Genomic DNA, 10,602 nt, shown 5'->3' with positions numbered 1-10,602 from the left:
GATAGGGTCCTAAACCAACCATGTGATGTGAGTGTTGGGCTGATCGGTGAATACCAAATGCGGGCGCGCGTCTTCCCCATGAACATGAACACGAACATGCATGCATACGCAAATAATGCCATGGTTTCGAATCATGTAATGTGTTACCTAGTTCTGCGCGCGCGCCCATACCGGCCGGCCGGCCACCCCTGCTCGTCGGCACATGAGTTCTTGGGTGTACCTACGACCATCGTACGTACGTGCCGCTTAGTGCAAGACCATGAACCCTGGGTAGTGGGTGATCACGGGGCGCACTGTGACCAGCTGACTGAGTGATTGGATTTCGACCATGCACCCGATCGGAATGACACGACCCGACACCCTCCACGCGCAGGCACAATCAGCAGCTGGAAATTCATTCACCGGAAAGCTTAAGCTGCAGTGGTAAAGGATGCTAGCTAGCCAGACGCATAGAGTCGTACGCCATCTTTCCTGCAGCACTAGGCCGTGATGGCCCTTGAATCGGCAACCTTCCAAACCCAAACAGCTCCCGTGTCTGTTACCATCTCCTTGTGCTTCCATCCCCATTCCCCAGAGCCAGCTCGATCACATGCGTGCATCGTCTTCTAGCTTGCTTGCACCAGTGGTGGGCAGCTAGCTCTTGCTCATCTCATCTTCACATGGGGTGACTAAAATATCTGTGGGTGGGCTAGCTAAACTTAAACCCCTTGCTTCCTTCTTGAGCTATAAATAGCGCCCCGAACTCCCTTGCACTGCACACACAGAAACACACGGCAGAGGCAGTCTAAACCCTGTACACGCACAGCAGCAGGAGAGGTAGCTTGGCAGCCATGGCGAAGAAGGCGGCGGTGATCGCCACGCTGCTGGCCCTGAACCTGCTCTTCTTCACCTTCGCCGACGCCTGCGGCTGCCACTGCGGATCCTGCCCTAGCCCCGGCGGAGGCGGCGGCGGTGGGGGTGGCGGTGGAGGTGGGAGTGGTGGCGGTGGTGGTGGGAGCGGGGGCAGTGGAGGCAGCGGTGGAGGCGGTTCTGGAGGAGGCGGTAGCGGCGGAGGCGGATCAGGAGGAGGCGGCAGCGGCGGCGGCGGGTCCGGCAGTGGCGGATCGGGAGGAGGCGGATCAGGTGGGCGCGCGCGGTGCCCCATCGACGCGCTGAAGCTGGGGGTGTGCGCCAACGTGCTCAACGGGCTGATCAACCTGCAGCTGGGGACGCCGCCGAAGCAGCCGTGCTGCTCGCTGATCCAGGGGCTCGCCGACCTGGAGGCGGCGGTGTGCCTGTGCACGGCGCTCAAGGCCAACATCCTGGGCATCAACCTCAACGTGCCCATCGACCTCAGCCTCCTCGTCAACTACTGCGGCAAGAACGTCCCCTCCGGCTTCCAGTGCCCCCGCTAGAAGAGAAGACCCGAGAGATCCATCGTCCACTGCATGCAGGCATCCACTATACGTACGTACGTGCGTGCATGCATGATCTACAATCCATCCATTGACTAGTGCTTTATAGCTAGTCGTATACGTTATTTGCTTCATAATTTATCATCGCACTTGCTAGTTGATAAACTTTACATATGCGTGCTGCGTGTCTGTGTGTGTGGTAGTATCGTTTGTACTACTGCTTGTCCTCGAGCTAGGTTACGGTACTGTAATGGATCTCATGCGTGTACCGCTGCCTGCTACTATTATATTTGCTTCAAAAAGAGGTTACTCCTCCTACAATTGTAATAAAGTAATATCATATGTCAACTTTCAGTACTATGTGTGATACTGTGATCTTTAGCGTTGTCAAGTGATTCGGTTAAAATTGTGTGCGCTTGTGATTTCTTAGGGCATGCATGCTCAGATTGGTGTGGTCTGTGAATTCAGTCATGTGCTCCCTCAGTCATCGTACTGGCAGCTGGTTAATTATTCTTTCCATGCATGCTCCGCGCGGCATGGGTGGACTTTAGCATGATTTGTGCTACGTTGATTCGATTAATTTTGTGGCCGTCTTCGATTTCTTAGGGTACAAGCAGTTTATCAGTGTAAACTAATCTGCTCCAATCAATTAGTATATTGCAAAAAGTTGACCGACGGAAGCAAACAACTTAATTAGGTTCCATCTACCCCATAAATTGTCCCCGAGAGTGGGTTTTGTCAGTTCCCAGGTGTAGAGACACTCTCGTTAACAGTAAATTAAAAATAAAAAGAAAACAAAATCAAAAAAATATCTGAAAATTCGTGACATCAAATAAACTCAAACTTTGTAGGTGCTTTCAAGATTTCGTGTGGAAAAAACATTCGAGGAGCTCTACACACAAAGGAAAGATTTCATTACTCAAAGTTTTTTAGCACTTCTGAGCACATATTTTGTTCTCATGTGTGGACCTTTATCTAAATGAAATTTCTCGACAAAAAATTCCAAGCACCTAAAACGCTTGAGCAGATTTGATGTCACGAAATTTCAGATTTTTTTTCTATTTTGTCTAACTTTATTAATCATGAAGGTGTCCCTACAGGCCTACACCCAGGACCAGGAGGTACCACACCTTTCTTGTTCCTTTTCTTTTTTGAGGGAACTGCGGCGGGCAAGGCCAGCCTGCTACGTACCACACCTTTCTCATCCAAAAATGCTAACCGTAAATTACTTTCCGTGGCTTCTGTCCGTAAGTGTAGCAAAGTTCTTTCTCATCAGTCATCACCCCTGATTTTCACTTGGGGAGTGCTGTAACCTCAAATTGTAACTTTAATCCTGTAACCTTCATAATTCGTTCGTAGGTGTAGTAGGGCCTCTCGTTATATTGTGGGTTGCCTGGTTAAATAAAAGAGTAATGCTAGAACTTGGTTACGGTACTGCAATGGGTCGAGTTCTCAGCCACATATGATCTCATGCGTGTACCGCTCGCTGCTACTATTATATTTGCTTCAAAAAGATGTTGCCCCTGGACGCGGAGTTTCTCGGCCGGAGCTCAAATGAGCTTGGGTGAACTTTCAGTAATAAAATAATCAATATTTTTTTTCAAGAATACGCCATGGCCTATCATAGTTTTATAGAAGGTAGAAGACAATTTACAAGAGACTATCTCTCGCTGCGAACATCAAGTGTAGAACACCACCCCAGACATTACAACACTACACAAGGAGCCGGCCCTAAGAAGAACTTCAAAGCCGTGTCTTGAGGTTACCTCAAAGAGCAACAACTGCAACCGGACCTTCCTTGCCAATGCACCAACTACCCATGAGTGCCTAAAAGGAGATGGTGACTGAGTGGCGGGACTCGGTTGGTCCCGAAAAAGCCATCGTTTTTGACTCACCAGCAACGACGTACATTGTGCCGATGAAGATCTACTTGGACCAGCGGCAAGCACCAGAGAACCACATCACAGAACTCCAAGCCATGTCTCCCCACGCGATGCTCCCAACAGTCACGATGCCAAGACGCCGCCAGCGCCGACCCGTAAACGGACCTAGGCTTTCGCCCAGAGACAACAACCCAAGCGAGAAAGGAGGAGATGCTGACACACCTCCGCGACGCCTCCAAGAAGGCGAACGGCACACATAGGCACTGTCGCCACCAGCACCAACTGTAGACGGGCAAGATTTTCATCCATAACATCGCGCACCTCCATCCTTGCCCACTGGATTAGGGCCACTGTCCATGATTGGTCACACCGCCGCCGCCGCAACACCTCGCCAAAGTGATCATAATGGCGTGGAACACCGACACCCCGCATAGCCGAAGGAACACAACCCTTCTTCCTCGTCCCTCACGGCCAAGAACACGTAGCTCCAGAAACATCCTCCATTACCAGCACGGCAAGGACACCGCACTGCCAGCAGCAACCCACACATCAAAGGCAGCAACACAGCGGCCGCCACCCATTGCCCTGGATCGGGCAGCAAGGCCCAGATCCGGAACGCACCTCCGCCTCCAACACCTGATCCGGCACCACCAGGAGGCCACCATGCTCACCAGTCCACAGGCCGACGCCACCAGGAGGCCACGCCGCACAGCTGGCCGAACCGCGCTGCATCATATGTCATATGTCAACTTTCAGTACTACTATCTCCTTCCTAGTTTACTAGCCCCTCTCGTATTATGGGCCATATTTTGATCGTGATTTTAATTAACAAAATACATGTTATACGTAGAAAAAATAATATCATTGAAAACTACATTCAAATACGAATCCAACAATATAATTTTCGATGGCGTGTATTAACATTTTGCTAGTTAAATATGTGATCAGACTTTGACCCAAAATACGATTGGGACTAATAAATTAGGACGGATGTAGTCTGTATGATCATTATCATTGTTATTAAGTGATTCGATTAAAATTGTGGGCATGCATGCTCAGATTGGTAGGGTCTGTGAACTCATTCATGTCCTCCCTCAGTTATCGTATTGGGCTATTGGCAGCTGGTTAATTATTCTTTCCATGCATGCTCCGCGCGCCATGAGATCTTTGTCGCGTCTCATTAGGACCGATACGCATGGATCGACACGTATCCATCACCCACTTGTATGCACATATGTATATATATATTTGTCGTGCTTTATTCTGTACACTGCACGCACAATTATCTGAAATGTGTTACAAGCAGAAGCAGGCTAGCTACACATACCAAGCTTCCGGCCGATGTGACGCGCAAAAAAGGACACGTAACCATAGGCCCCTAGCCAGAGCCTAACCATCTTTTAGAACTCCATTTCAAAGAAGAAATGCTAGCTAGCTAAACATAAGCACCTGGCTGAGGGTGATTAGCCAGCAGATTCAAGTGCCAAGCCAAAGACGGAGCTAGGTAACAAAGAGTTTGTTCCTATGCCTGCAAGCATGTGGACCGCGCCCTACAAGGCATGCACGTGTCACGGTCAAAGATGACGGGAAAAAGATCTGCGTGTCGACCCTGCCTCCATCTATACACCACGTACGTACCTACGGCAAACAGCAATGTGTCTCTTTGCTAGACATTGTCCACGCACGCATCGTGTCATGATGATGTTGTCAATCGACCATGCTAAATTTGATAGTGCTAGGACATGTACATTTGGCGCGTGAATAGAATAGTCCTTTTGGTAAGGCCTGTCAATTTCTTTCAATCAGAGTCAATTAGTTTGGCAAGAAATATTTGAGCAAAATATATTGCGGTAATTCTGTCTTAAAACTAGTAGTACATCTTTTTAGATGATAAATTGGGCACATAAAGTCATCATGCTCCAAGAACTAGTATTGTCCTCTCAACGAGAAATGGACAAAAGCGGCCGCACATATGTCCATGTCGCATGGGATTCGCAGATTTGAGCGGCCAAGTCAGCGAGCTACATTATCGTTGACTTTGCACTGCGTGAGCCGTTTCCAGAACAACGGTCCGGATATTGTTTCACTTATACAATTTTACTTTAAATATTTCATTTATCGGCAACCCTCCAAACATCTTTATTGTCTCCTTCCTCTCATCCCCAATGCCAAAGCTAGCTCACATGCATCATGCACCTGTTGCGATCAGCTATCTCGTGGTGATCTTCTCATGGAGAGACTGGTCGATTACACACGTGGAGTGTGTAAAATATCCGTGGGCTAATTAAGCTAGGAGCTATTTGCCTATTTCAACCCCTTCATTTCTTCTTGGTCTATAAGTACCATCCCAAGGTCCCTTGCACTGGACACACACAGCCAGAGCTAGCTCTAATAATCCCTGTAGTAGACGCACAGCAGCTCGGGTAGGAAGCTATGGCGACGAAATCGGCGGTGATCGCCACGGTGCTGGCCCTGAACCTGCTCTTCTTCACCTTGGCCGACGACTGCGGCTGCAAGCTGCCTAGCCCGCCGCCGCCGGCCGGGGGAGGAGGAGGAGGGGGCGGCGGCGGTGGAGGCAAGGGTGGAGGAGGAGGGACCGGTGGCTGCCCGATCGACGCGCTAAAGCTGGGGGCGTGCGCGAACGTGCTGGGTGGGCTGATCAACCTGCGGCCGGTGACGACGCCGAAGCAGACGTGCTGCTCGCTGCTCCAGGGGCTGGCGGACCTGGATGCGGCCGTGTGCCTGTGCACGGCTCTCAAGGCCAACATCCTGGGCATCCACCTCAACGTGCCCGTCGACCTCAGCCTCCTCGTCAACTACTGCGGCAAGAACGTCCCCTCCGGCTTCCAGTGCCCCTAGAAGACCCCGGAAGATCCATCCACTGCAAAATCTCCGGCATGCATATATGTCATTGACTAGTGTACTACTCACGTAGCTAGTTGTATACCTATACTGCTTGCTTGATAAATCAATCGATGATTTGCTAGTTTGTTTAAACTTCGTATGTGCGCGCCACTGCTAGCTATAATGACACGCTCGACATCGAACAACTAGGTTGATTATTCACTTGATGCAATTGTCGTACGCGCCTGCTTAATTAGTTCACGTCTCAGCACGTAGCTAGGAGTACAGCATATATGTATGATGGGGAATGTGCCACAAGCAAGGCTGCGTTAACGCACAAAAATGAGTTCACCATACTACAAACATCGCAGACGTATAGACTTTGCTCCTATATCTGCAAGCATGTGGTCGACATGCACGGGTCACGGTCAAAGACGAAGTAACAAAGATCTGCATGTCGATCGACCCTACATGCACTGCATATAGTACACCACGTCACGGTCACGGTCAAGGTCAAAGATGATGGGACAACACCCGCAAAAAAAAAAGAGATGATGGGACAAAGATCTGTGTGTCGACACTATCTGCGAATATACGACGTAGATACATATTGCAGTAATGCTGCACCTACTGATTTAATTTCGTTGTTAGAGCATCTACAACCGCAACCCGTAAATTCGGGCCCTCAAACGCGCCCACATGTCCTCAAGCACGGACCAGACACTCCTTAAATAACTCTGCATCCCAACACCTTATATATAAAACTTAAAACCATATAAACCATGCAAAGAAAACATTTACATAGCACGTAGATCAACTAATCCTCGACTACGCTACTCGTTGCCGTCGGCGATGTCAACTATCTCTGTTCCAGCCTCCGGGCTCGGGTACATGGGCGGCAGACGCAACTCCGGCTCCTTCTCTGCCTCCGCCTGGGCCTCCGCTCCCACCTCGTCGGAGAGCGCGTCGGTCTCCGCCTGTTCTTGCCGGAGGAAGCGCTAGTTGGATTCCACGTACGTCTCATCCTGGATGCACTCCAGGGTTGCTGTTGGTCTTCACCTGTTCTTGCCGGAGGAAGCACTAGTTGGATTCCACGTACGTCTCATCCTGGATGCACTCCAGGGTGGTTGTCTGCTCCGCCATCTCCGCTGCTTAGGCGACCGCGAACTCCGCCATAGCCTCGTCCATGGTGAAGCCTGCAACCGGCGTTGAATCCTCCTCTTGCCCCGCCAGGTCCGCCTCCTGTGGATCCGCCCCTCCATGTGGCTCCCGCTGCTGCTCCCCCTCCTCCGGCCCAGCCGAGTCAGGAGGCAGGCCTGTTGCGATCCAGGCGGCACACCTCACCCAGATCTCCTCGATCTGAAAGTGGCGCTCTGGCGTTAGCATATCGTAGGTGGTCTTCTTCTACAAGCCTATGTCAGACGGCGAGGAAAGAGGAAGGTGGAGACGGAGAGAAATGTGCTTGGGCTGGCAGCGCGGAGAGGGAGGAAGAGGTTGTGGCTAGGGCTGGGGATGCCGGCCGTCTTAAATAGCCGGACTTTGGCCTCGGCCAGCGAGCCTCAGCGGTGTCATGTGACGTTCATGCCCCCACCGGAGGAGACACCCATCGGCGTCCACGCACGCAACATGTCAGATGTTGTCAATCCAGCATACTACCTACAAATTTGCTTTGGAGTCGTCATTTTGATCAATAATGTCAGTATCATTCAACCAGTTTTAAGAAATCTAAAGAAGCATAAGTTACTAGTTAATTTAAGAGTATAACCGTAAAAGGACAACACAAAACTAGTAAGTAAATCCCAACGCAATTAACATGTTGACAATAGTAAAATGATTTCATTAAAGATTTTGATAAACCCCAGCTGAGTGAGTTTAGAAATTGTGTCTGTCGATTTCATATGAGAGAGGAGCGAAGGCTCGAGCCCGAGATGGGAGAGCGCAGGCTCACCAGCGAGGCCGAGCCAGAGCCGGTGATGACACAAATGGTCGCGACGTCATGGGCGCAGCCGAGCCAATGTTGACAAGTGCTGGTGGGAGGCTTTTTGGTCTGACCCACACTCACATTAGACAGAGTCGGAGAAGGGGACACCGCGGCCTACCGCGGTGCTCCCGTGAGGGTTGGTCGGAAACTCGTCGAAGGCGGGGCAGGAGAGAGGAGAAGTCATGATGGGGCAAAGAAATGTTGTTTTCAAGAGGAAGAAAATAAATAGTAGTAGGGGGCTAGAGGAGGAAGAAGAGCCGTAGTCCTAGGATATTAATCAAACCGTTGGGAGAGGGAGAGGGGAATCGACTAACACAAACCAAGTTTTCAGTTGCCAGCTGACGGTGTCCTGGACCAAGGGGTCCTAGCCCAGCCGATATAATGTGTGGGCCGGTCTACCAGCCCATTGGGGAAGCAAGACTCCGGAGACCTTTGGAGTGTGGCGATCAAAGACTTGGCGTGTACTTCAAGTATATTTAGATTCGGCATGTAAATCCTTAGATGGTAACCGACCATGTGGAACACTAACCCTAGATACCCCTGGTGCCCCCTGGTGCGTATATAAACCAGGAGGTTTAGACCGTAGAGGGGATTCAATCCACCCGTACATTCTTTCACCATACCCCTAGGGTTTAGACCATAACTTACGATCTCGAGGTAGATCAACTCTGTACTTCAATACCTTTATAATATAAACAAGAGCATGACATAGGGTTTTACCTCCATAGAGAGGGCCCAAACCTGGGTAATCCGCTGTGTATTCTTCTTCTGTTACCCATCGATCCGATCTAACAGCTCGGGTCCCCCTACCCGAGATCTGCTGGTTTGGACACCGAGATTGGTGCTTTCATTGAGAGCTCATTGTTCGATCACCAGGGGTCGATGGCTCGTCTACGGATCGATAGCAGCATTGGCTGCGGGGACATCTTCGTCCCTGGCCAGCTTTTCACTTTCGACAGCATCGTTTTGCATGCCGATCCAACCGGCCATCTATGCCGTGGGGAGAATTTTGCCCCAAACCAAGTCATTACGTTCTGAGGCCTGGAGTACACTACAGATGCCCGAGGAGATTTGATCCTTTCAGGATTGACCTGGGATCAGCTGGAACCCTTTCGCACCAAGATCTCGGGGCCGGCCGACGACGGGATCCTTGGATCCACACCCCCTTCAAAACCTACCCAGGAGATAGATCCGACAAACACTATACCCGGCTTAACGCCGAGGCCCTAGATGCTTCCCTCAAGCCGAGTTCGTCTTCGAACCTGGCAAAACCGCTCACGTCTCCAACAGCTGAGGCGGTAACCACTCCCGCCGCCCAGGGATCAACCCCGGGCGAGCAAGAGGACGGCGCCACGTCAAGTGGCCCGAGCAACCTATTGCTGATCAGCCTGGCCTACAGCCAGGTCCTGGACGCCAAAGAGCTCTCGGACGTAAAGGAGGTACTGGATCGAATCCAAAACCTGGCGATCTTTTCTGCTGTCTATGATTAGATCGGATGTAAACCCGATGATCAGGAAATTTTTATCCCACCCACCACCCACCTAGTCGCCACGGCTCAGGACTTGACCGATGCGCTTGACTATGGCTACGATGAAATCATCGACATGGTCGAAGACATCGGTGTCGATTCTCGAGTAGAACCACCTACTACCATACCGCGTACAGGAAATTGGGCTGCTACGTCTACATGGTCGACACTCCAAAGGACAAGCCAAGAAAAAATCAGGCAAAAACCCTAAGCATCGCCTCCTTAAAAAGCGGTCCAAGGGGCACAACGGAAGTAGGAGCATGGTCAGCACCTCGGGCGCCTCCGATAACAGTGTTGCTCCCGAGGCCGGCCGGAAGCTAGGCGAGGACATTCAAGCCTCAACCACCCAATATAATGGGCCCGCTGGAACACCCGCCAAGGAGAATCTCGATGACGTAGGCACTTTTCGATGGCAGGTCGTACAAAGACTACATGCGAGAGTCCGAAGAGGACGTAAGTCTCAAACCCGAGGACTTCGTCGTACCAATCGACCCATCTGAACAAGCACGGTTTCAGCAACAGCTAATCACAACCGCGCGGAGTATGAAAAAGAAGCAGCAAGATTTGTACACTCACGAGAATGAACTCAATGACAAATGGATGAAAATCCTAGCGCTTGAAGCGGACCTCAAGACCCGAGGTGCAGCCCCCAAATCGTTCCCGAAAAGGAGGTTGTTGCCTGACTTTGACGACGAGGAAGTGGATAACGTTTTCGAGGGCCCGCGCATCATGCATGTTTTACAAATGAAGTGATGGAGCATCAGTTCCCAGAAGGGTTTAAACCCATCGACATTGATCATACGACAGAGCAACTGATCCAACACTCTGGATAGAATACTTTCTTCTCCACATCCACATGGCTCGAGGAGACGACCTCCATGCCATAAAATACCTGCCCCTCAAGCTCAAGGGGCCCGCAAGGCAGCGGCTCCACAATCTCCCTCCAAACTCCATCGGAAGCTGGGAGGAGCT

At 50.9% G+C, this 10,602-nt stretch overlaps 2 protein-coding genes across 2 annotated transcripts; both read left to right on the top strand.

Moving 5' to 3' along the window:
* Positions 1-732: 732 nt before the first annotated feature.
* On the top strand, positions 733-1,751 carry LOC109754804 (uncharacterized). The gene has a single exon (XM_020313703.4). The coding sequence runs from the start codon at positions 831-833 to the stop codon at positions 1,392-1,394; it is 564 nt and encodes a 187-aa protein (XP_020169292.1). The 5' UTR covers positions 733-830; the 3' UTR covers positions 1,395-1,751.
* A 3,872-nt stretch (positions 1,752-5,623) lies between these two features.
* LOC109754805 (putative lipid-binding protein AIR1B) lies at positions 5,624-6,274 on the top strand. Its single transcript, XM_020313704.4, has one exon. It carries the CDS (start codon positions 5,711-5,713, stop codon positions 6,134-6,136), a length of 426 nt encoding a protein of 141 aa, XP_020169293.1. The 5' UTR covers positions 5,624-5,710; the 3' UTR covers positions 6,137-6,274.
* The last annotated feature ends 4,328 nt before the right edge of the window (positions 6,275-10,602 follow it).

This window comes from Aegilops tauschii, chromosome 4 (assembly GCF_002575655.3).
Source record: "Aegilops tauschii subsp. strangulata cultivar AL8/78 chromosome 4, Aet v6.0, whole genome shotgun sequence".
NCBI lineage: Eukaryota > Viridiplantae > Streptophyta > Magnoliopsida > Poales > Poaceae > Aegilops > Aegilops tauschii.
This window is presented reverse-complemented; position numbering and strand designations above follow the sequence as displayed.

Bases quoted from the DNA above. Each gene is read 5' to 3' on its own strand.
- LOC109754805 (XM_020313704.4), top strand. From the start codon at position 5,711: ATGGCGACGAAATCGGCGGTGATCGCCACGGTGCTGGCCCTGAACCTG.
- LOC109754804 (XM_020313703.4), top strand. From the start codon at position 831: ATGGCGAAGAAGGCGGCGGTGATCGCCACGCTGCTGGCCCTGAACCTG.